The sequence below is a fragment of the Phytophthora infestans genome, genomic scaffold, assembly GCF_000142945.1.
Source record: "Phytophthora infestans T30-4 supercont1.201 genomic scaffold, whole genome shotgun sequence".
Taxonomy (NCBI): Eukaryota; Oomycota; class Peronosporomycetes; order Peronosporales; family Peronosporaceae; genus Phytophthora; species Phytophthora infestans.
Window position 1 is genome coordinate 68,877 of NW_003303558.1, and position 25,780 is coordinate 94,656.

Consider the following 25,780-nt stretch of genomic DNA (forward strand, 5'->3'; position numbering starts at 1 on the left):
ACCGGGACAGACTGGACCTTGTAAACTACTTATATAGGCCAACCAGTAAAAATAAGAACACGCTACCAGCACGTGCAGAGCTAGTAGATGTTATGAATCCTCGTGGTCCCAACAGCGGAAGGGTACTAGGCACGCGTAAGCCTTTTACGACGGCACCGAGTGTTCAACACTCGGTTGGAAGAATAAAAAGGATGCAATACAAGCACTTCCAGTCGTGCAAATAGGCCGTCACGTAAAGCCTCCCAAAAGTAATCGGCCAATACACACAGTCTCATGGTCTTGCCGGATGAACCCTCGCTATAGAGCTTCGAGTTCACCGACAGGCATAAAACACTCAAACAAGCTTGACCAGACGCTTACCTCGAAGCCGGACGTCGCTCTGTGTGCTTGAGTGGAAATTCTGCTCTGTAATTATGTTTACCCTTTCGGGTCTATTCCTAATAAGAAGTCCTAATCAAGTTTACAAATATCAAGTGAACAATGATCCGTTATGGATCTTCTTGCACGCCAAGCGTCGTCTGCACCGTCGCATGAGTTTCTTTAACGGCCCGCGCCCTGTCCCAGACGGTGAACGTGTCCTCCTAGGGTCGCTCAGGCTTCCGCGAACTCATCCCAACCGCCACCGAGGGTCCGTACCGTAGATGGTCAGTTCTTGGCCGCTGAATGCGAATCCGGCCAGTCCATTAGGACAGCCTGGATTCAGTCACATCTAGACCGTATCCAATATCCGTTGAGAGTTCGGTAGTGACGCCGTCGAGTCTCTTGCGCCTTGGAGTCACTGTACATCTCATGACCGAGGGTTCGTCGCTTGAACATCTTGGGCGGTGCAGCATCTTTGTCGACGGGCGATTATCCGCAACTCTGGAGAAATCACTACACCACAACTGCCCCTGTCGCAATGGAAGCCACGGTATTGGTGCCCGTTGTGACATTTCTTCATTCTCCAATTTACCATCCAGTCACAGGATGTCCAAGCGCCTCAATCGTGCCGTAAATAACGCGCTCCAGCGTCTTAATCCTCGCCAACGACGTGAACGTGAACAGCTGGAGGTAAGTCAGCTCATCTTCCTCTTGAATCATCGGCACATTGCTCATCACCATGCATTACTCGTCTTGTTTCTCAAGGAGGGCGACACCGAGGTCTCGAACGACCCTCAGTGTAACGGGGTACGTAGCTCTAAGTGTGCCCTTGTTACATGAAGTGTGACACTTCACACTTCAGGAGTATGACACGTCATACTCCGGGATATTTGGTACAAGGTACCAAGGTCGTTCAAAGCCAACCATTGGTTAAATGACATTGCATTTCTATTGGTAACTAATAGTTTGTATTAAACCCAAACTTAACCTACCTATAAATATACTCAGTTTACAATCTACCTTATTTAGGTCACTTCGCTCTCTTTAATTAAAGAGGGGACCTGTGAACTGCCGTTCACTGAGAGTTTGTATACTCTCGGAAGATAACTTCCTCTAGCGCAAGGTGCTGTGTGACCCCGTCACACTTGGTAGCACTAGTAGTCAATCTACGCCACCGCGGGTAGACTACCTGAACCTCTCCGAAGTTCGTTGCCATGGATAGGAACGACTTCTCCCATTTGAACGACTCACAGTTCGAGTCGGCTCGGAAGATGGCAGGCATCTTCGGGATGGAGGCCCTGCAGAGCCTGGTGGTGTCAACACCGGCTGAGCAGCTCGAGCGCGTCAATGCATTCGACGCGTACGAGCAGGGCCTCATCGCGCATGTGCGAGAGAACCTGCAGGCTCCGGCGGCGGAAGCAAATCCGCCTCACCCGAAGCAAATACGGCTGAAGGTTAAGCCGTATGAAGAAAAGGAAGGTGAGAACCTTCACTTCTGGGTCCGAGAAGTAGAGATCGCGATGGACGCGGCTCTGATCTCGACCGAGCAACTGCGTGTTGCTTTTGCACTCTCCAACCTTGGCGGTCGTGCTAAGAGTTGGGTGTACACTCGGGAAGCAACATCCCCTGGATGTTTCACATCCTGGGCTCAGCTGTGCGAACAGCTCCGAGCCGCGTTCCTCCCGGCGAACTACGAGTACCGCCAGCGTTCGCGCTTCCTCGCGTGTAAACAAGGAAGGCGCGAACTGCACGAGTATGTGCAAGAGATACGGGAGCTCACGGCGTCCCTAGTGGAAAACCCACTCAACGAACACATCAAGATGACTGTGCTCATGGACGGCCTTCGAGTGGGCCCCGCACGCACTCAGCTGTTCCGGGTGCAGTCAAGCACCCTTGAAGAGGCAATTCAAGTGGCTCTTCAAGAAAATTACAGCCATCGCCAGGCGCGTACGCCGGCCTCAGCGTGGCCTGGGAGTTCCTTGTCGGCTCCCGGTCGAACAAGCCCCAACGGACCAGCTCCCATGGAGCTCGGGTCCGCCGAACAGCGTGACATCCGCTGCTTCGGCTGTGGGAAGATGGGCCACTTCAAGCGCGACTGCCCCGCGGAAAGACTCCGCAGACGGTCCTTCCCCAAGCCCGTCCTCAAGGGTCGCTGGCAAAAGCCAGGATCCCGGGGACAGGGGAACGCAGGGAACCAGTAGGGGCGGGGCGCCCTACTGGGGAGGAACTAAGTCTTCGTGATGGGTGCGCGGGTGGCGCGTACCACGGGGACTTAGCCCCTGAGAGTCTTTGCACTCTCGAATCGGCGAAGAGCAGCGGCGGGTTGCTCGCTGTACACGGATGTGTACGGGGATACGATCGCCCTTTTAGAATCTTGATCGATTCTGGGGCGTCGAAGAATTTCGCACGCTGCCAGACGGTTGCCCGTAATAGCAACAAGTTGTTCGATGCTTTGAGAGAAAGCAAGGGCAACGGGACGGTATCAGTGCGACTCACCGACGGGAAGGTCCCGACGTCCAAGTGGATCTGACCGTCAAGTTTGAAGACTTTGACAGCCTTGAACAGTTCACTGTGCTCGACATGGTTCCCTACGATATGATCCTGGGCATGCCCTGGCTTGAGTTGCGCGAGCCTTGGATTAAGTGGCGAGGCAAGGCAATCGGTGCCAGCCGCCCTGCGCAGTCCGACAGAGCATTGGTGAGTCATGTTCCCACCTCTGTCAGGACCCGGGTCGCCCGCGAGGGCTGCCAGGGTACCAAAGCATCTGGCAGATGCTTGGGAGTCGTCGACGTATATGACGACTCCGAGGATGTTTTGATGGTGGCCGCGCCCAGAAGAGGCGCCGGCCAAGTGGGTAACTTAGTTCCGCAGACAGCTGCAGCCGTCATGAACACTGAGAGCAGCGTGTTCAGAGTGGGTAACAGAGTTCCACTCACGGTCGCCCAGACCATAACTGAAGAGGAAGACGTCGGATACGCTTCCTGTGTCGGTAACACAGTGCCACACGCGGTTGCCCAGACCTTAACTGAAGAGGAAGGCGTGGAACACGCTTCCTGTGTGGGTACAACAGTACCACACGAGGCCACGAGTGCCTCGGATGTCGTAGCGACGACATCCCTAGACGTGGGCAGCAAAGCTCCCCGTCACAGACTCCGTCGGCAAAGACGCCGCCGCCGCCTCAAGTAAGATCCGAACTTCGTTCCGATCGACGTCGCTTCAAGCGACTCGGAGTCCAGGACCCGGGCTCCTCCGACAAGGCCGGTGGAAGAGTGTTATCACGTCTTCGATGGCGAGACAGGTTTACCCGTCAAGGCATCTGGTGTCCACTTGGAACCGTTGCCAGAGGTTGCAGAGATACTGCACCTTGAGGAAATGACGGCTGAGTCTTTCCTGACCATTGCTGAGATGGTACTCATGAGACCTGAGACCACTCGGGAGGAGATGAACTCCTCCTCTAGCTTGGACGAGAACGTCCTGGAAGACCTGAACAAGCAGCGTCAGACGCGCTTGGGTTCTGAGATCCTTAAGAACCCCAAGGATCCGGTGTATCCTTTGGTGACGGAGTATGCGGACGTGGTGAACAAACACCCACCTACCCAACTCCCACCGGATCAAGGTGTACGGCATGAGATTGATCTCGTGCCTGGCACAAAGTATTGTGTCACGCGGCAATGGCCTCTCCCGCGCGAACAGTGCGAGATCATTGATGCCTTCTTCGCCGCGAAAGCGAAGGCAGGCATGGTGCGGGAGTCGAAATCCCCGCACTCGACGCCGACTTTCTGCGTTCGGAAGCCGAACGGAAAGTAACGTCTGGTTCACGCTTATAACAAGCTGAACAACGCAACGGTGCCGGCCCAAACACCAATCCCACGAAAGGATGTGTTGTTGAACAACATGGCCGGGAGCGTACTGTACAGTGCGCTGGATTTGGTAGACGGATACTACCAAATCCTGATGCGAGAGAGCGACATCCCGCTCACCGCGGTAAGCACTCCAAGCGGCATGCGTTGGGAGTGGCTCGTCATGCCGCAGGGCTTGTCTAACGCCCCGGCGACGTTCAATCGCCTGGTGACGCAATTGTTCCGCCCTTTGCGTACCTTCGTACAGACGTACTTCGACGACATATTCGTCCATAGCCGTGCCGAAGGAGGCAAGACGGTCATGGAGGTGCACCTAGGACACCTCCGTCGAGTGCTGGACGTAATGCGAGCGAACAAGCTCTACGCCAACATCGCCAAGTGTGTTTTCGCGTCACCAGATATTAAAGTTCTCGGTTGCTTCGTAAGCAACGTGGGCGTTCGGGCTGACCCAGACAAGGTCAAGGCCATAGCAGCATGGCCGACGCCCCGATCCCAGAAGGATCTTCGAAAGTGGTTGGGCTTGGCCAACTACCTTCACAAGTACAGCGCTGGGTACGCGGGCTTCGCTAAGCCCTTGTCGAGCCTCCTTCAGAAGAACGTCGACTGGCGCTGGGAGCAAGAGCACCAGGATGCTTTTGACAGCATCAAGGCCAGTCTCCAAGAGGCCCCTGTCCTGGCCCTGCCGGACGAGACGAAGCCGTTTAGCGTCGTCTGCGATGCCTCCGATTACGCCATCGGATGTGCATTGCTGCAGGCCGACACGGCTGGACAGGAACGAGTCATCTCGTTCCAGTCCAGGCAGCTCAAAGCCGCCGAGCGGAACTACCCTGTCCACGACAAGGAGCTCCTGGAAATGAAATATGCCCTTGTGAAGTTCAGTGCTCACCTTCTGGGCTCTAGACCCTTTGTGATCTACACAGACCACGCGTCTTTGAGGACGGCGACTAACTCGCCTCACCTCTCCCAAAGGATGGCGAGGTGGCTGTCCTTCTTCGCGGAATACAACTTCCGCGTCGAATACAAGCCGGGCAAGCTCAACGTGCTTGCGGACGCCCTCTCTCGGCGTCCCGACTATGAGCTGGCCCACATCACGCGGGTGACAACGGATCTATATGATCGGATACGCATGGCGTATCGGGATGATGAGGCTGTCACGCCTATCGTCAAGTTCCTTAAGGCCGGAACGAGCGCGAAACCGACTGGCTCTCGTCGCGACAGCGCTCACGGCTCCACCGATATGAGTTAAAGGAGGGCCTCCTCTATTATCGGGCGAAGCCCACTGATCCTCCACGGGTGGTCGTACCCAACGACGAGGATCTGAAGTTCGACATCCTCGCGGAGGCGCATGACGCGCCCTCCAGCGGCCACTTGGGCCGCGAGAAGACCTTTCTGTCGGTCTCTCAACCCCTTCAGGTGGACCCACATGTACAAGTGGGTCGCCCGGTACGTCAAGACATGTGAAACATGTCAGCGGCTCAAACCCGCAGGGCACTCTTCGGCTCCACTACAGAGCCTGCCCGTACCGGCTGGTTGTTGGAAGTCGATGAGTCTTGACTTCATCTGTGGGCTTCCCGCCGACGGACACGGCAACACCGGAATTTTGGTGTTCGTGTGTCGGCTGAGCAAGATGGTACATCTTGCTCCAGTTCCCGTCACTGTTACGGGCGAACAAACCGCAAGGTTGTTCGTCGATGGCGTGTTCCGCTATCACGGTCTCCCAGAGACGATTGTCTCGGACCGAGACCCACGGTTCACTGCTGCGTTTTGGAAAACGCTGTTCCCTTTACTGGGAACTCGTCTGCGGATGTCCACTGCGGACCATCCGCAGACAGACGGCCAAACAAAGCGTGTCAATCGAGTGCTCGAGGACACTCTGCGCAGTGTGTGCGCGGCAGCACCACGTACGTGGTCGACGCAGCTTCCAGTTGTTGTGTTTGCGCTCAACAACGCGGTGCACGCGTCCACGGGGTTCACACCGTTTTACTTGAACGGCTTCCGCCACCCCAGAGTGCCTCTCACTCTTCGAGGAGACACTGACTCCTCTATTCTAAGTGGGGGAGAGGCTCGGAAAGCCCTTTCCTCCCAGGTCTCGGATGTGAGACCAGTTTCGCTGCGGAAACAGGTGGAATCCTTTATAGATACCAAGCTGAACATTGTCAGCAGGGTCCGCGATGCCATGGCAGGGGCCCAAGATAAACAAAAGGAGTACTCAGACAAACAAGGAAGAGGAAACTTAGGTATATTTGAGGTTGGGGACTTAGTGTTGCTAGACACGAGGAACCTACCTCTAGACACTGTTAGCACTGTCGGCAGCAACAAACTGAAGCACCGCTTCATCGGACCTTTTGCAGTCCTGGCCAGACATGGTGCGTCGTACACCATCGACCTTCCAAAGTCAATGACGACGCACCCGACGTTCTATGTCGGACGTCTTAAGCGGTACTTTGACCCGCAGGGGGTTGCTGACTCGCAGTCCCCCCTTGACCCAGCTCCTCAAAGCGAGGGCCGGTCACAGTCGTCGACGAGGGCGTCGGAGCACGCACCCAAACCTCGGTCAGGACGGCAAGGCTGCGGTCAAGACCGTACGCCGGAGGGGCTCCATACGAACGGACCCCGGCGCCATACGCCGAGTACGCCGGGTACGCACCATACGCGTACGTCTGGGAGTGTGCCGCAGGCGGCTCCGGACGTGGCAACAAAGCCTCGATCCGTCGGATCATTCGAAAGGCCTCGTCCAGATCGGACGAAGAGGCCCGGCGATCCACCCGCAGGTGCAGGCTCGCGACCTCTCGCTCCACCAGGTCCAGGCGACCCGCAAGACGAGCGAGCTCGCCCTGATATCCGGCCTGGGCGGCAGCATTACCGCCAGTCCCAAGGCCAAGTGCAATATCAAGCACGAGGACACGTTGACGGAGGCGGTCAACCTCAGGGTCCTGTGTCGGACCCGCAGTCGGAGCACTCGGACGAGAGTGGCTCTTGGGAGGCGCCGAGTACTCGTACTCGTACGAGGGCACCTCCGTCCCTGCTTGACCGGAATGGAGAAGTCCACTTCCACGTGGAGCGGATCCTCCAGGAGCAACGGTGTCGCGGTAAGCGACAGCTCCTCGTGAAGTGGAGGGGTTATGCCCACTCCGAGAACTCGTGGGAGCCGATTGAACGGCTCCTGATTGACTGCCCGAAGGCTGTCGCAATCGGGAAACAGAAGCGGTGGCAGCTTCATAAGTAGTCCGGGGTTTCTTGCCCGAACGGGGTACGGACGATGAATACATTCCGTACCCGCGCTCATCGTGAGCGCTAGAAGCCGCGCGCTTCAGGATGTCCCTTGGCAGCATACGCTTGCTGATCAAGTGGGCAAACCTCACACGAAGATCACGCTGGTCCAGGATGTGGGACAGCTGCTGATCTTCATGGAGTTCCCGTAACTCCGTGGGTGAGTACTTGAGAGTCTCCACCCACGCCCAGAACATGTCCTCACAAGAACTCCACGTGGGACAGTTCTCGGGCATAACCCAGGGGTATCCCTAAACAGGATAGAGACCACCCCGGGTCATGGGCTTCTTACGACAAGTCGTGAAGTCCTTAAGAGGAATGCGGTGTGGCGCGAGAAGCACACACCGAGCAGCCTCCAAGTTGTCGACGAACAACTGTTCTTTCTGAACAAGGGCTCGTTCATAGATGCCCCTAGAAGTGTGGCCGCCCACAAGGCCACGAGGAGCGACGAGGACCTCTAAGAAGAGGTCAGCCCCAGAGCTCTCCTCGGGAGGCCAATACCCTCTTGAGTTGATGGCAGCTCCCTGGCTGACGGGTGCCGTCACCGAACCCCCACGCACACGCTGGGCAGCTTGGAATTCCTCCTGCTACTGGTAGAGGTCATTTGAGACCTCCCGGGGCTCAACGATAGCACCCTCCTCCTCTTCTTCTTCCTCCTTCTCCTCCTCTTCATCCGAGGAGTCGAAGAGACTCTGATAGGAGCGTCGAGTCTCCTTCTCCTCGCGGAGTGGAGACTTAGAGGCTGTACGCTTCTTTGAGGGCTTGGCGCCTTCGGCTTTAGAGGCCTTAGCGCGCGCAAGACCCTCGGCAAGCGAGAGACGTTTGCTAGGATTCTCTTCCTCATCGCCACCGGCTTTGGGAGCGCCCTTAGCCTTGACGGCCGGACTCTCAGAGCGCACAGAGGTCCTGGGACTGTGATCACCGTGATCACTAGCGGGCGACTGCACGCTGTCATCTTTGTGCTTACTGGGCACTGGGCTGTGCCCTCCCACAGAGCCCGCAGGAGAATCCTGAGTGCTCTCGGACTCGGCATCGTCCTCACTGCCCGAGTTGAACTCACGTTCCACGAATCGAGGGTTCGGACGATTGTCGGAAGACGAGGGCGACGGACTGCGGCGCTTGCTTGCGCACTTGTCCACAGCCGCGTCACCCGAGGAACCGATCGCCTCGGAGGCCACCTGAGTAGCCTCCTTGAGTGCAGAGCCTTTGCCGTGAGGCATAGTGCTCTTGGCTTGTGCCTTACCGGCAGCAGCCTTGGAGCGTGTCTTAGCACCGCTCTTTGCAGTGCCACGAGGCATGATAACGGTCGAAGAGGAGACCTAGACGAAGAGCGCACAGGTTGCTGCTCGAGGCTCTAACTGTGAAGTGAGCCTCCGCCGCGCTCGCGCGGCCAAGTCGATGGTTTTCGACTTTGAGAATGAGAGTTTGTGACGAATACTTCTTCATTCTGATTGGTCGGTAAACCGAACCTAAGTGGGGGAGGATGTAACGGGGTACGTAGCCCTAAGTGTACCCTGGTTACATGAAGTGTGACACTTCACACTTCAGGAGTATGACACGTCATACTCCGGGATATTTGGTACAAGGTACCAAGGTCGTTCAAAGCCAACCATTGGTTAAATGACATTGCATTTCTATAGGTAACTAATAGTTTGTATTAAACCCAAACTTAACCTACCTATAAATATACTCAGTTTACAGTCTACCTTATTTAGGTCACTTCGCTCTCTTTAATTAAAGAGGGGACCTGTGAACTGCCGTTCACTGAGAGTTTGTATACTCTCGGAAGATAACTTCCTCTAGCGCAAGGTGCTGTGTGACCCCGTCACACTCAGCCTGCCACACTTCCTTCGACGGCAACGTCGTCAGCTGGTTTAACCTATGCTTTTTTTACCTATAAATATACTAGGTTTACATTCTACCTTAAATTGGTCACTTCGCTCCCTTTCGGTAGAAGGGGACCTGTGAGCTGCCGTTCACTGAGAGTGTGTATACTCTCGAAAGCCAACTTCCTCTAGCGCAAGGTGCTGTGTGACCCCGTCACAATTTTGTGCTGCCAAACATGTGTCGACAGCAGACCGACCAATAAGATCGCCGTATTTTTTAACAGAGGTGGCCGATAACCTTTCCCTTAAGTGTAACCTTTCTCATTTGACGAGGGTAATATAAATTACAGTCGTGCACCTCCAATTCGGCAGGGCGGACCATATCAACAGTGCCAGTGCATAAGTGCACAGCGTAAAGCAAAAAACAAACGCAAATCCAGTGCACTGATATTTTATTTGTTAATTCAGTACCAAATATACGCCAATCTTCTGCATAATCTTGGCGTCAGACGCGCGAATCGCGGGCGCGCAACAGCGCTTCCGGTCGCGATAGGCGTCCGGCAAGGCGGCAACTGCCGCCGACCGCTTAAGAATACACTGGACGTGCGCTTTACTGCTTGAGGGGTCTTAAAGCGCTCCGTTGCCCAACGAGCAAGTTCGAAGTGAGAGCATGCAGGATCTGACTAGTGCTTCTCGCACAAAGACTGCTTTTGTGGGATTGTAGGAGGAAGGGCGATGTCCCATCATTGTCTTTGGCACTAAAATAAAAGTGTGTGTTTGTATGCGATCGGGAAAACCGTTGAGGTTAATTGCTAGGGTGGTGATGGGCAAAGGGAATTGCGCATCCGATTCGCGTAATCATAAAATCTGGCAGGGTATCGACTGATACCGGTGCCGAATTGGAGGTGCACGACTGTAGTGCCCGGTATTGATCGGAAATTTCGTGGATTTTCGGACGATTTTACCTCTTATATCTAACTGTCGATATGGGTTTTACGTGGTCTATCTATGCGAGATGACTTTTTAAGATGACAATAGCATTGATAGTTTAGGGATCTCTAAATCTCAGCCACTTTAGAATTTGCAATTATAATGTCGGAGATGGGTGAGAGCTCGCTGCTGGACCAGTTGCATGACCTTCATCGACGATTGGCAGCCGTGCGGCAAGACTCGCAGCGCTACACTTCGCTCGGCCCAATCCCCATGGCCAATGACAGCAACAAGATCATCGTGTGCTCACTCCGTCGCTGTGTGCGAATGCTCAAGACACAGCGTGGTGACAGCTGGCAGTACATTCCATCCGCTACCGGACTAAAAAGCGCCATCGACTACCTAGGAAAGGGCAACACCGTGCGTTGGGTCTCCTGGCCTGGAGCGAATGTGGACGAATCGAGTCAGGACGGAGTACGACGCCGCCTCGAGACGGACTTTGCGTGTCACCCCGTCTTTCTGGGCCACGAGACGCTAGATCTGTACCAGAATCAGTTCTGCAATGTGGTGCTATGGCCGCTTTTCCACTCGCTACCGCAGCGCTCGGACAGTCGCTTGCTTGAGAATTTCGGGGAGAAATATGACGCCTACTGCTCAGCCAATCAGAAGTTTCTCGAGGCTGTGTCGGAGATCTACAAGGACGGAGACCTCGTATTGGTATGTGACTACCAACTAATGGCGCTGCCTGGACTCCTGCGTCGACGTTTCCCCGAGATCACGTGTGGTTTCTACTTTCACTGCCCTTTCCCGTCCTCTGAGTTCTTCCAGATGCTGCCAGTTCGAGAGGCGCTACTCCATGGCGTTCTAGGCGCCGACCTGGTCGTGTTTAATCATTTCGACTATGTACGGCACTTTCTTAACGTGTGTACGCGTATGCTGGGCCTCGAGTCTTCGCCCAGTCGTGTCGAGTATAACGGACGCCTCATCTCGTTGGGTATTTGTCCAATGGGAATTGATCCAGTGAAATACGCCCTTACAGCGAAAGTGGAGACTCATGTGGAGATTCTCAAGAGGCAACAGGACGGGATGAAGATCATTGTGGGGGTCCACAAGCTGGACTTCTGCAAGGGGATTCCGGAGATGCTGGAGGCGATGGAGTATCTACTTCAACATTATCCAGAATACCGAGGGAAAGTGGTCCTGTATGCAGTGGTGAGGGATGCGGGACGTACAGCTTCTCTCCAGTATAGAATGCTCAGTCGACAGATCAATGAATTCGTGGGCCGTGTGAATGGACGTTTTGGGACAGCCGAGTACTGCCCCGTTCGGTATCTGAAACAGTCGATCGAGCACTCCCAGCTCGTGGCGCTTTATAACTGTGCCGATGTGGCCATCGTGAGCAGCATAAAGGAAGGAATTAATCTGCAGGCGATGGAGTTTATAGCGGCGCAGAAGAAAAGCTGTCATGGGGTACTGGTCTACAGCGAGTTTGCAGGGTACAGTTGCAGGACTTTTTTTTTATTTAAGCTTTGTGCTAACGAAATCCTTGTTGCCACCGACAGATGTGCGTCGTCTTTCCAGGGTGCGTTGCTGGTGAATCCGATGCACATTGAACAAGTGGCTGCAAGTGTGGACACGGCGCTTCGAATGAACAGTACGACGAAACGGATTCGACACCACCAACTGTCACGATATGTGACCACGTACACGTCGACACTCTGGGCTCAACGGATCATGTCAGCTCTGAACGAGGTAATTTGATCTTGTTCTGGTGTGGTGTAGATAGAGAGTTTATTTCTATTTTGCTCATGCAAGGCTGCCGCTACTGCGCAAGAATACAATCGTCTGGATAAGCTGGATACTGCACAATTGCTCGGGTATTACGAACGAAGCCAGCGACGCCTATTCTTGCTAGACTATGATGGCACACTAGTGAACTACCAGAGCATGGAGGAACTAGCGGAACCTTCTGCAGCCTTGATGTCATGTCTGGAGGATCTGACCGCTACGCCTCACAACACTGTATACATCATCAGTGGGAGGAACAAGAATCGACTGCAGGTAGTAATGCTTGTTTCTCAGTCTCTGTTTTGTTCAACTCACGATTTAACTGGCTGATAGGAATGGTTTGGACACTTGCCACGAGTCGGACTGGCTGCAGAGCATGGCTATTGGTTCCGTCCCGCCTCCAAGCACCCGTCAACGCTCAGCACAGATAGTGGTGGGGATATCGTGACTGGTAGACCAAGTGAAGACTCACCACACGCGGCCGAATCGATTCCAGTCCGGCTTTTCTCGGAAGAAAGCCCGCTGGCCAGCTCGTCTTCTTCCGCCATGGGGAGCGAGAGTGTAGCAAATTTCGAAAGAGCTCCATGGCAATGTATGTTCAGTGACGTGGAGCTGGAGTGGCGTGATGAAGTAGAAAGTATCTTGGAGCACTTTACAGAGCGGACTCCTGGGTCTCTCCTGGACGTGAAGGATTGTTGCTACACGTGGCACTTTCGAGACGCTGACCCCACGTTTGGGCTAAAGCAGGCGAAGGACATGCAGCTCCATTTTGACCAAATGCTGCGAGACCTGCCAGTTGGTGTCGTCATGTGTCGGATCAAGAAGTACGTCATGATTCGCCCGTGGCGCGTCAACAAAGGCCGCGCGGTGAGTCGCATCCTGGAGTACGAGAGCGAGACGCCGTACTTTACAGCGCTGGACTTTGATTTCATTCTGGCTCTGGGAGATGAACGCACAGACGAAGATATGTTCGATGTTGTCCAGGGCAGCAACTGCTACACGTGCACAGTGGGCATGAAAGTCAGTCGCGCGCAGTACTATCTCGAAGGTCCGGACGAAGTTCTGCGCGTCTTGACCGCCTGCACGAGCTTGATGGCTGCAGACCGGCAGCCTCTTTCAGGCTAAAAGGAACCTTATCTATCTGGACTGCTACGATCGCTTTTAGCGGCATTGTACCATTTGATTTGATGCGCAAGTGGAATATTCACGACGATTTTAGTCTCTCTTTACTACTACTACTACGTAGTACTACACTACTACGACCACCTTACTCTTCTTCCGACGAATCCTCCTCCTCGCTCACGACACGAGTCGCTTTCGGCTTGCGAGTCTTTCGCTTGGCTCGTTCTCTCTTCCTTGACGTGATGTGCGTGGTCTTCCCCGCCTTGGCGGAGAGTTTACGCTTCGCCTTGCCCTTGGCTACTGGTGATGGAGCTCGCTCGGTCGATTCTCCTCCGTCCATGGTTTCATCCCCTTCCTTACCCTCTTTTGTTTCAACGACAAACTGATCCAACTTGTCAATCGCTTCCTTCATCTCGGCTGTGGCTGTGAGCGCGCTGTTGCCTCGCCTAGCCTTTGCAACTAATGCCGTGAAGGTGTCAGCTACCGAGTTGTCATGGAGTGCATCGCTGTAGAGTTTGCGGTTCTGGTACAAATACTTAAGGGACTTCTCCGTGTGCGCCAGACGTGCCAAGCAATAGGCCAGATCACGCTGCTGCTGCATCTTGGACGCCGTCGGGAACCGCTGGGACAGCTTCTCAACGATACTCTCAATCTGCTTTTCCTTAGTGATGAACTGGATGAGGAAGCGAGAAATCGTTTGGAAGTCCGAGTTGGAGACCAGTTCACTACAGACACATGCAGGAGGACCCAGGTAGATGTAAGTACACACACACACACGCGCGCGCGCGCAGCCACTGCTAGCAGAACGTACCTTGTAGACAACTGGCCAATTGCATCTGGGAGCATGTTGTAAATGGGGTTGTTGCCCTTCTTGGACAGCTCAAAGAAAAAAAGCTTGGCGAGGCTACGGATGCCGTCATTCTCGTCCACCAACGAGATGGCAATCTCGCTGATCTGTCCCTTCACCTTGATCATGTCGTTCAGAATGAGGTGAGAAAGCACAACAATTGTATTCTTGCGGACGTTGAGGTTCACATCTCGCAGCCGATTATACAGATGCGACGTCCAAGGCTCCACCAGATTCGGGAACCGGAACGAGAGATCACCCAGAGCGATGATCACATCTCCTCGAACGGAAGGCTGCGGCGAATCCTGCAGGATCGTGAACAGGAGCTGCAAATGCTTCTCGCAAAACTCCTCCGAGACGGCCATAAACTTGCTCAGCGCCACCACGGCACACTCCGTCAATAATTTGTCGCCCCTCAACTCTTCTTCCTTGCCCACCAATACTCGGATGATCAGGGGGCCATACACTCCCAGTAGATTGCGACAGGCGATCTCCTTCTGAATGATATTGTGCACAAATGTGTCTTCCTCAGCCTCCACCTCCGCTGCCACACCCAGCTCGTCCTCCATCGCAGACACGTCTTCACCATCATTTGACCCTGAGTTATCAGCAGGTCTCGCAGCTGCACTGCGATTGCCACGCATTTTCTTGACTTTCGCAGCCAGCTTCTCCACGTGGATGGCTACTTTTACAGCCGAGTGGCCCAAGACGAAGAAAAAGTGGGCCAGCTCCACGCGGGAAACGTCGTCCGTCTCACTCTCGAACAGGCGCAGCGATAAATGCTTGATAACATCGCCACAAACTTCCTCCGGACGCTCACAAATAGAGAAAATGGCCTCGATCGCTTGCTGCACCGTGTCAAACCACGTCGAATGCAGACATTCCAGTGCAATCCCGTCATCACTCACAAAATCCAAAGCAAGGAAGCGCTGCAAGCGAAGAATGATTTGCTCTGTCGCGTCTAGGTTGGAGCGTTGAATGCGCCGCTGTGTCTGACTGTTGCACTTGGCAGTCGCAGCCTTTGGCTCCAACTGAATGCATTGCACCAAACGACAGGCTGCCCCAAGAACGCGGTACTGAGAGTCCGGGCTGCATGCCAACTCCCCTAGTCCCATCGAAAGAACTTGACCGAGACGGTCGTTAGAGAAAAGCATCGAGTCATCGATATTGGCGATCATACTCAGGAGAACCAGCGCGTTGCTCACCACTGAAATGGGGTACACAGCCACATCCACAAGCCCCCACAAAGCGCTGATGACCACCATTGGCACCTTTTGACTGCCATGTAGTTCCCCCATGATTCGCTCCAGACACGTGTACTCAGCGACGGTGCATTCGTCTAAGAACTTGACGAGGTTTTCTGCCACCAACTGGGGCGAGTTCCGCTCCGGATCGTCCACATCGATGCGAATAAAGAGACCCACAAACGTATTGGACAGCTGTTCTTGAATAGACACATCAGATCGCCACGTCAACGGCAAAACTTTCCTGATTCCAGTCTGAGCAGCACCAAGATGGAAGCGGTAGGCCTTCTCGAAGAACTGGATCGCCTCCAGCACATCTGAAATGGACTTACTCCCCAGCAGTTGACCCATCAGAGGCAAAGCTTGCAACTCAAACTCGTCAATAAAGTCGATAGCGTCTTGGTAAAACTGAAGCAGACGCACCATCGTCTGCAAATCCTTCTCCAACGCAGCAGCTTGCTCTTCTGACGAGACGGCCGGTTGAGAAGACGTACAAGTAGCTGCTGCTGCCTCGGACTGGATGGCAATATCCCCCATCGCTTCACTCATTTCCTTCTCCGCGCCGGCAATCACCTCGTCTCGCTTCTTCTTCATCTTTTGGGCGAGCTCGCCCCGCTTCTTTTCGTAGAATGCACGGTCCAGATTGCCCATAAATGGGTTTCTCTCCAGCAGTAACGAGAGCAAGTGAATGCTGTGACGACGAACCACCGCCGCTTTGTCCTGTAGCCGTCCAACCGCCATCAACGTCACGTTTTTGAGCATATGCAGCGGCAGAGCTCCTTCCTCGCACAGCAGAGCCCACATCTTCAATACGTGGCCTCGCGCAAACGAGTTGACATCATGCGTGCGATCCTCCAATACGCTGAGCAGCTGGTCACGTGTGGAGCGGGAAAACGTACGCGGAGCATCCTCGTTGGCCTTCCCAGCCTCCTCTTCCTCTTCCTGTCCGTCATTCGAGTCGCTGCTACTGCCTTCGTCGTCCTCGCTACTATCCCCAGTGTCCAAGTCGTCATTCTTGCTCTCTTGATCCTTTTTCTCCTTCTGCTCTCGTGTCTTCTGCTTGAATTTTGTAGCAGCTTCAGGCTCTTCCGGATCTTGATGCTGCCCGCTCTGACGGAAACTCCATAGCAAAATCTGAGTTACACACGTCACAGCAGCATTGCGGAGCTGATACGCTTCCGAGTCGAGCAGGGCCAGCACGAAGCTCAAATTCCCCATAATCAAGGCCGGGGTACGAGTCGACAAACTCGAGAGGAACATGGCGATGTTCCGCGTGCCAGCCACGTCCTTGGATGCGTCCCGTGACGAGATTTTCCCGATCTCACTGATGAGATCCGCCGCGAATGTCATGTTGGCATACTTGAAGTACAGCAGCTCGACAAGTTCGGCGATAGAGGCGCTCAAGTGCTCGTGCGTGTAGATGAGATCGATGAGAGAAGCCACCACAGAAATGTGTATAGCTGGAGCCTTCTGTAGACTCATGGCCAGAAGCTACAGCACGAGACACACCACAAATTTGTCAGCTTTCCACAATAAAATAGAAAAAAAAGAAGAAAACTTTGAGCTTACATGGAAGAGCTTGGGCTTGAGTGACTTCCCGCGACAGAGCGTGGCGTTGCCCAGCAGCTCGAAGACCACTTTACAGTACAGCATGGAGAATTCCTGTCAGGCCGTCAACAAATTGTCAGTGTTTTCTCTTTTCTTTTAGATATTTCCCCAAAGCTGTAGCAGCATCAACGAGGCCCCACTCACCTCCTCAGGCACATTCATATTCCACATAGCAAAAGTCTTTGGACTGACAGAGCGACTGAGTTTGTGGATGGCTCCTTCCATCACTTTGCTCCAGTTGACGCGGTTAATAGTCAAATTCTGACTCTTTCCTTTGCCTTTGTGCTTAATGATATCCTTCTCTGCTTGTACTTGAAGACTGCTGACACTCGTGAGTGCTGTGATGAGGAAGTAGACGCTGGCCTTGAAGGCGCTACGGTACAACACGACGTCGTCGGCGTCCTCGCTGCCTGGGCGTCTGGCCAGCACGCCCTCCGTCACGTTGCTCACAAAGGCCGCTAACATCTCCACCACACGCATACGCAGAGACTCGGACAGCGTCGGCAGCTTCTTGACGAGACTGTACGTCAAGTCCAGCCAGTCCTCCTGCAGCAGCTCTAGTCCCGCCTCGCTGCCCAACACCTGGTCCTCCAACCGCTGTATGCGCGCCGAGATCTCTGCCATCGCCTCGTCCTCGAACGTCATCACCGACTGAACATGGTACCGCCCCGCCTTCGCCAGCTCCAAGTCTGCCGCGTGCAGCGGCACGAGAAACTCCATGTTTGTGCTGTTTTCGCGGGTCAAAATACATTGTGTTTACCCCAACAAATTTTGTCCTTAAAAAGAGGACCAAATCGTTTTTGGAGCGCACAAAGTCACGTCACTTTTGTCCTTAACCCCATTTTTTAAGGACAAAAAAGAATGATGGTCACTCCGCTAGCGTGCGTCGCCCGCATTCCGCATTCCGCATTCCCGCAGCGCTCGTCGCGCTGCACGTTTACACAAGCACCCAAGGCATCATGTCTGACAGCGAGTCGTCAGAAGAGGTTCCGTACGTCTTTGGATCCGACAGCGAAGACGAAGAGGAGGTCCTGGGATCCTGGAAGTATCCCAACGTGATAAACCAGCGCATTCAAGTAGACAATGTCGATGCGTTTTTGCTGGATAAGACACGTGAAGAAGCTGGCCAGGTCGCTAAAAGAATATTGCAGCGAATGTTCGGTACTACACAGCATCACCTCGACGGTGTTAGCGTTTCCAGTTTCCTGTTCGTGTGGCTGGATTCGACTGTGCTGGCAAGGCTCCTGATCTTTGTGAACAGGAGCCTGGCTGATTATGCAGCAGCATCTACAGATGACATCTACAAGTTTCTTGAGGTCGAGCTGTGGCTAAGTGTTTATGGTGTAGCCCCGGACTTCTTCTACGACGAGAGCCATAGGGCTCTGTATCCACCTGCTGAAGAGGCACTACCGCTGCCCAGATATCGCGCTATTTTGGCAGCTTTAAGTGGCAATCCGTTTACAAAAGAAGGAGGATCCGACCAATGGACGGCACCGCTCACACCTGACAGAGACATCTCTTATGCATACGAACTCGCACGGCGGCTATCCGCAGACATTGGTTTTGTGGATGGAACAACGATAGCATCATTAGATGATGATTTGATCCGCTTGCGCTCAAAGGCAGTGGACGATATTGGCCTTACGCACGTGCGCAACCCGAAAAAGGGGTACTGTACTTAATGATCGTGTTATGCTGTGAGGTAATTGATCTTACCAAGCGAATGTTTGGCAGATACGGCCCAGTGCAGCATGGCGTGGTTTCGCTGGTTACAGGCTTGGTTTTGGGTGGACATGTGGCTGCCAACGGCGAATCAACCGTGGACATTGTGAGGATTCTTCAGAGATCACTCTGTGGATCATCGACGGAGAACCAAATTCGACTACCAGGTATTCTTCACGCGCTGGACAGAGGTTATCAGTCTCATGCTGTCAACCAACAAATTGTTGACACTGGTGGAAGTATCATCGGTACCCATAAGCGCACACAAAAGTTTCCCTTTACATTTGGCAAAACACCAAGTCAGTACCAAAAATTAGTATTAGAGAAAGGAGATCGTGCTGCGTATTGGGCCACCAAACGTATACCAGTTCAACCAGGGATGCTTCCTGCAAATGCACACGCACTTGCATACCGGTCAGGGCTGGGAAAAGTGGCATTAGGCTACACAACGTTTGCCAGCGCGGGACCTGATAACTGGTCTTATGTATAACGGACACTGAAGCGAGTCTCACTTCGTAGGGAGTAGTTGTTTACAGCTTTTGAAGACGGTATTCAGAAATTGACGATGGAGCAAAGAACTACAGATTGGTTTTTACTCAGGAAGTTTCGCATTACAGGCTCGGTTGCTGCAAAAATATTTAGCGCCATTGCTCACAGTTACGGTGATGGTAACCGAGGTGATCCAGTCGATGATCCTGATGTTCAGGCAGTGATACTGCAACTGTCATTGGGAAGTAATCGCCAACAGCCGGGTCGTGCCCAGACCAGAAGCAGTGAAAACGCAGGAGCACCGCTGCTTGAGGCAGAGCTAATCGTGAAAACGCTGGGAGATCTAAAAACCTTATGCCGTGACCTGGGACTTCGTGTATCTGGAAACAAAGCAACATTAATTGCTCGACTTCTTCAAAATGATGCTGGGGAGGCTCCTCCTGGTCGCAATATTCGGCGAGATTCCAGATATGCAGTTGACTCAGCCCTTTTTATTGACTTGGTTCATGGCGCCGTTTTCAACACCATCTACAAAGATTGGGACCGCCAACGAAGTCAATATTGCCTCGCACATCACGCTATTTCTGGATATACACACACACTATCATATCGAGGAGCTCAGAGAATACGGTTTACCGTGCAAGTAAGTGTAGCAAAATAATAATCGGGTCTGACAAGAAACTAATTTTTTCTCTAGGAGCAATATGCCAGTAGCTGCTTTATCACCGGATCATATTGCTGCCATCGTGTCTGTGCGATGTAAGAGAGTCAATGCAGTAATGGAGTACAAAACTCGAGCTACTGCTCGCACAGTTCAGCAGGAACAAGCTGCTGCTAAAGCTTATGGTATATTCACGACAGTAGAATTGACTGGTATGGGATCCGGCTTCCGATTGAACGCAGTGATTCCAGAGTCCAGTCACCGCCTCCAGATACTGCACAGCATTGCTTGCAGTGGTATCACACATGGATACCTTGTGTATGCATCCTATACATACATCATTCGAGTTGTTCACGTTGTCGTGAGCGAGAGTGCATCTCACACTTATTAGAGTGCATTGAAGGCAATTGCGTTGGGCTACATGGAGTGGGTTTACACAGAAACCGCCAGCATTCCCGAGTTTGAAACTGAGCAATTGGGACACTGTGTTGATCAAGCCACGCTGGTACAAACCCTGGGGTTATGGAGGGCATTAGTGAAACTTATCAACGAGCGGCAAAACCCATATTCTCCAGCCAAGCATATCATGCCAACTTTAATTGCGTTGTGGAATCGTGTCAAGGGGGGGGCGATCGATGTCTATTCAAGATATCTGAAGAATGTCAAGTCCAAGCATTTCCGACTGACACCTAGTGCAACAATTTGGCTTCGTCTGCTCATGACTCTAGTGTACAATGCCTACCAGTCGTTTCTGTTATTCCAGGTAGCTAGCAGCTCACAATTCGCGCGCAGAATATGGGTTCTAACTGTGATTCTTGCAGTCACACGGTTTTTTGATGAATCGAGGACTATGTACAAGCTACAAGGCCTATCAGAAACACAAGCAAAATCTCCCCAGTTTTGCCGCATTTTGCCGAGAAGCTGCTGTTGTGCTTTCAAAGAAGGCAGGCTCTCTGCGCCCACTTAGCGATGCTCAAAACAAGGAGAATCGGTCAGGTCCACCGACATTGGAACTTTCATTCGCGTACAACAAACGAAATCACTTCGAGTCATCCACAGAGTGGATTCATCTTCGGCTCTCTAAAAGTAATGATCACCATGAGGTACGGGACAATTGTCGCTTCATCTGCTCATAATAATGTATCCAATCAAACCGTTCAACTACAGGTCCGGATCCAGGGTGCACGTCAGAGATGCTGCATTATCTGCTGTCAAATGAATCACGACAGTGAAAATGGCAATCACACGCGTAAAGGGTACAAAACAAGCTTTGAGTGTGATATCTGCCATGTTTCACTTTGTCGCGCAGCAAGATGGAGTGATGGCGAGTCCTGTTTCGAAATTTTTCATCGTGAAAGGAAGCTGCCAGAACCATGCAAGAGGTCACACCATCTCAAGTCAACCAAGTCAAACGAAAACAGAGCACCGCCTCCGTTTAGAAAGCGATCCAGAGTATTGGATCCTCCGAATCGACGAGCACCAAGCGTTCGCTTAACGAACAGGCATCGCCGACGATCATTGCGCTTGCAGCCAGTAGTCAAGGTGACAAGCCGAGCAAACAGCAATGTGTCCTAAACTTTAGGACAAACTTCAGTGAGATCAGTCTTAGGAGTGCAAGATTTCAAGTAGCGTAGTGAAGCCGATTCGATTATCACTGAGTCAAGTTCGTGAAGGATAACGAAGAAGACATGACAAACATTTATCTTGTTCCTTGCATTTGACTATAAATCTGCAGGACACATCAATCAGGGCCACTGAAATTTGGTCCTCACTTTTTGTTCTTAAAAAAATCTTGTTGGGGTTAAGGTTTTAAGCTTAAAAATACTTTGTGAGTTACCGTATTCCTTATGTGATTGGCGACAGTCAAATTCTTGAGGTGGTACAGCCTTTCTGCCAGCATAAAAGATACCTGCATCGAAAAAACTATATCACATGCTCAAAATTATATTGGTCGCCAAGCACATAAAGCGCGACAACACGAAATTTAAATCAATTTGATTGGCTGCTGGATTTGTCGCTAATGACCGAGCGTCGCCAATCACATAAGGAATACGGTAGCATAAAGCTCTAAAAAAGTCTTGCTCTCTGGATTTTAAACTTCAAATTTGTTACAACGATCTGAACGGAGGTCTGAATTCTTAAACCAAAGCACCTTTTATGTGACGGGGTCACACAGTTGGCTTCCGAGAGTTTACAAACTCTCAGTGAACGGCAGTTCACAGGTCCCCTTTTACCGAAAGGGAAGTGACCAATTTAAGGTAGATTGTAAGCTGAGTATATTTGAGACCACCCAAAACAAAATGATACTTATGAACCATTTAGAGTTATCAAGATAATCGAGTTTATAGTTGGCCAATTCGTAGTTCGAAGAACTATCTTAGGGGGTATAGCGGCCGTTTGTGACCGTACGACCTTCGGTCAACCTTCGACGGTCACCGGCCGTTTGTGACCGTACGACCTTCGGTCAACATTACGACGGTCAACGTCGCTACATTCATCATTCATGCAACAACGCAGTGGATTTCTCAAGGGAAGGCAACAGGCACCGAACGGAACGGAAAATCGGCGGGTGCGGGGGCTGACGGGTGGCCGGCGTCGTAGCTCGGTGATATGCGTACGCGGTGAGTGAGTGTGCATATGCCTGGTATGGAGGGTGACGTCTGCAGGAATATGTGCTGATCGTGTCTTGAGGGCCGGACTAGCCGGCATGCACAGGGGTGGTTGTGGAGAAGAATGTCGAGTGATTCGCTGTGTATGGCTCCTGACGGTGGAGCGCGAGGATGCGCGTCGCGGAGTGATTGTTTGATCCATGGATAGCTCGCAATAGCGGAGCTGTACAGATGAGCTCGACATATAGCATTATGAATTGATTTATTGCACATGGTGTGGTTGCATTCGCTTACAATTGTGTTCGTGCAAAGGTGATTGCTATTTATCTGATTATTGTGGTTCATTTCGACTTTGAGGAACCAAAACCTGAGGCTGCGGTGTGTGTTGGGTTGGCAGCTCAACAACTTGAACTGGAGTAGATGATATGTCTTGCGTGATGACTTCGCGGTCGTCCGTGATAAACACCACGCTATGCTCCACGACATCGGTCTCTCCACCGGTCCCACCACTCCTAGCGATGCTGCCCACACGATTGCTCTCAGCATCGATATCGTTGACGTCAACGTCGACATCGATCGCCTCGGAAATCAAGTGCTCTGCCACCGTTTCAACCGCTAGGCCTGAGCAATTAATGGCAACGTCCTCATACAGCGCGTTGTACTCACAGTAGAAGGCCAGTAAATCTTCAACTAATTGACCACGAACGAGGTGCATTTGTCGAATGCGAGCTTGTTGCTCGGTAGTGAACATACCTGCCATCACGACTCGGTAGCAGCTGATGTTGCGGGCGGATGTGGGCAACAGCGTCAAGGCGGGGCCCGGCATCGAGTCGAGTGCGAGACAGTGCGAGCGGATTGCGCGATGCGCGCCACCGCGCATAACCCGCGTCACAGCAACGATCGAGACCGTCTGTGTCATGAAACGCTCCGATAGCGTAGCACCGGCGAGATGACTCGACAGCGAACCAACATAAAATCTCTTCTTGATAGCGAATTTCGGTAGCAACTGCTTCGCTAAGCTGGCATTGCATTCTCCACACACTTGAATGTAGCCAGCTGGGTGAACACCACGTTTTGACAGCAACATTCCACCTAAACAAGCAAACAGCCCCGATCAGTCGTACTCGGCTGTTAAACGTGGCGGCAAGTGCTCGTCGGTACGGGACAGAAGTATTTGCATTTGCTTAACGCGATCGCAATCGTCGCCAACTGAAACCATGGACATCGACTTGCGCAACTTCATGCAGTCGCACACGGCGCATGTTGCATCATCGAGTCCGGACGGCCCAAGTTTCAATCTTAATCGATGTAAAACCTCTTCTTTCGTACTCTTAGTCACGGGACGGAGCGTCGGAGCACCACCGTCTAGCCAGCTTTGATGCGGTTCCCCATTGGATTGACATTGATCCTTGCAACCAATAGCCGTGCGGGCTCGTTGTTGTCGCTGACGCTGTCGGCGCAGTCTTTCGACTCTCTGTTCAGTGCTCTCACGTGCTCGACTACGTTGAACAGTGAGCCTGTGTCGCTCTCGCCGTTCTTCAGCGCCGAAGACCATAAATCGTGCCAACACGTGAAGCTGTTGACACCAACACAAGCGATTCTTGTAACTTTGGAAACCGACTAACAACAGCCCACAACTCGGATAGCTAGCGACTTGTACATGCTCGCCATAACGATTCGGACAGTCTCGAAAGCTACTGGGCATTGCTCAGTCCTAACGGTGCGAAATAAATTTGGTTCTCCAAGTGAGGTACGACGCGCGGGACAGGCATACCGTTGTTGAGCTATGCTGCACGACATTGTCCTCGTCGCAAACGTTTAAGAACTATTGCTCACAACATCATATAAAATCTTGCTTCGATGTCCATGCTTTCCGCTGCGATTGCCTAGTCCCGTTCAGGAGCAAACGCGTGAACAGACCACAGAGCACACAGTCTATTCATCCCGAGCCAGCATTCTCTTCCCCCGACAGCAATGCCACCAAAGAAACAGCGCGACAAAGACGCAGTCGACAAGCTAGTACCGGACAACGTGATGATCGAGACTCGGTCTACGCCGACAATGAAACACGATCCAGTGTTAGTCATGAACGATCACCCAACGACGAGCTACCAGTCGCCCCTGAAAAATCTCGAGAGCACGATAGAGAAGCACAGCCGAATAATTTTCGATACAGTCGACGGTACGTACTTGACCGGGTTAAAGCTTGGCATGCATCACAACGACTATTCCAGATTTTTAACGAATGGAGTACTTGCTGCCAAAAAGATCTGCGCGAGTTTATCATGCACAGCGCCGGCAACGACAAGGAAGTGTGCGTGTCCGTGCGCATCAAGGCGCGTCTTCTTTGGATGGCGTCCGACACAGTCCGAGGTCTACACTTTTTACGACTCTGCTTTGGCGAATGTCAGGCGCCGGAACCGTTGCAGCAGCAACAACAGGTAATCAACCATAGACAACACGAACATCTCGCTACACTCTCACATCGTATATGCCTCAGGCCTTCAAGCAAGCGCAACAGGACGACCCATCCGAAGCAAACCCTCTGTTTCGCTACTCAAAGTGATCATCGACGACCCCAAGCTTCCACGTCCAGGAGATGTAGTGATGATCACACCGTTCAAACTCAACGTCTACCGCAACTGCTGTTAAATCAATGCCAAACTGTACGGCCTCTGTAACGGGGTTACATGGTGTGGAACACACAGGGGTACGAAGTAATCGGAGAGTTAACAAACTCTCAGTACATAAGTTGGAGAGTTAACAAGGTCTCTCAGTACGTTGGCCGAAAGCCACACGTTATGCATTTGATTAGGTTTAACTATGCTAGATAGTGAAACAGATACATTTACCCCTAGGCGGCTTGGCCGCAATAATCGTAAATAAAACACTTCTGGTTTTGAAGCATAAAAGTTAAGGTGTTAACTTTGAGCCCTGGTCTTGGGCTGTAAGTGTCCTTTGGATAAGGAACTTAGTATCAGTGACTCTTTGAGTCGAACGTCTTCCTCTGACGCTAAAGCTACGGCAGCCCCGCTGCACTTGGTAGCACTTGTAGTCAATCCCGCTCCTGAGTCGGTTGACTATATCCTCTGCGAGGATGGAACACCCCGTGTTCTCGAATTTGCCCCCGGCGCAGCAGGACGCGCTTACTAAGCTTATGTCCTTGCTTGGCCCGGAGGGCGTGGCTCATCTTGCATCGCAAGGTCCAGAGGCGGTCACTGCCAGGATGGAATCGTTCTACCGCTACGAGAACGCGCTCTTGGAGCATGTCCAAAAAAAGATGAGCGCCGCAACGGCGGCGGCGTCGATGACGCGTGAAGAGTCTATGAGACTGAAACCGCTCATGGTGAGCGTAAAAACCTTCGAGGGGAAGGATGGAGAGAATCTCCTTCTCTGGACCCGTGAGGTCGAGATGGCCATGGGATCGGCCTTGCTCCAGTCTGA

General features: G+C 52.5%; 3 protein-coding genes across 3 annotated transcripts; 2 read left to right on the forward strand and 1 right to left on the reverse strand.

Annotated features, from left to right (window-relative positions):
• Positions 1-10,408: 10,408 nt before the first annotated feature.
• Positions 10,409-13,159, forward strand: PITG_20927 (trehalose-phosphatase, putative; the record flags this gene model as incomplete). The annotated part of the gene is made up of 5 exons (XM_002895301.1): positions 10,409-11,742; positions 11,809-11,998; positions 12,062-12,307; positions 12,368-12,464; positions 12,549-13,159. The coding sequence occupies 5 exons, from the start codon at positions 10,409-10,411 to the stop codon at positions 13,157-13,159; spliced, it is 2,478 nt and encodes an 825-aa protein (XP_002895347.1).
• A 142-nt stretch (positions 13,160-13,301) lies between these two features.
• PITG_20928 (condensin complex subunit, putative) lies at positions 13,302-17,575 on the reverse strand (the record flags this gene model as incomplete). The annotated part of the gene is made up of 5 exons (XM_002895302.1): positions 13,302-13,381; positions 13,436-13,881; positions 13,968-16,738; positions 16,817-16,909; positions 17,000-17,575. 5 exons carry the CDS (start codon positions 17,573-17,575, stop codon positions 13,302-13,304), a joined length of 3,966 nt encoding a protein of 1,321 aa, XP_002895348.1.
• Positions 17,576-17,814: 239 nt separating this feature from the next.
• PITG_20929 (uncharacterized protein) lies at positions 17,815-19,120 on the forward strand (the record flags this gene model as incomplete). Its single annotated transcript, XM_002895303.1, has 3 exons — positions 17,815-18,016; positions 18,149-18,524; positions 19,114-19,120. 3 exons carry the CDS (start codon positions 17,815-17,817, stop codon positions 19,118-19,120), a joined length of 585 nt encoding a protein of 194 aa, XP_002895349.1.
• Between the last annotated feature and the right edge of the window lie 6,660 nt (positions 19,121-25,780).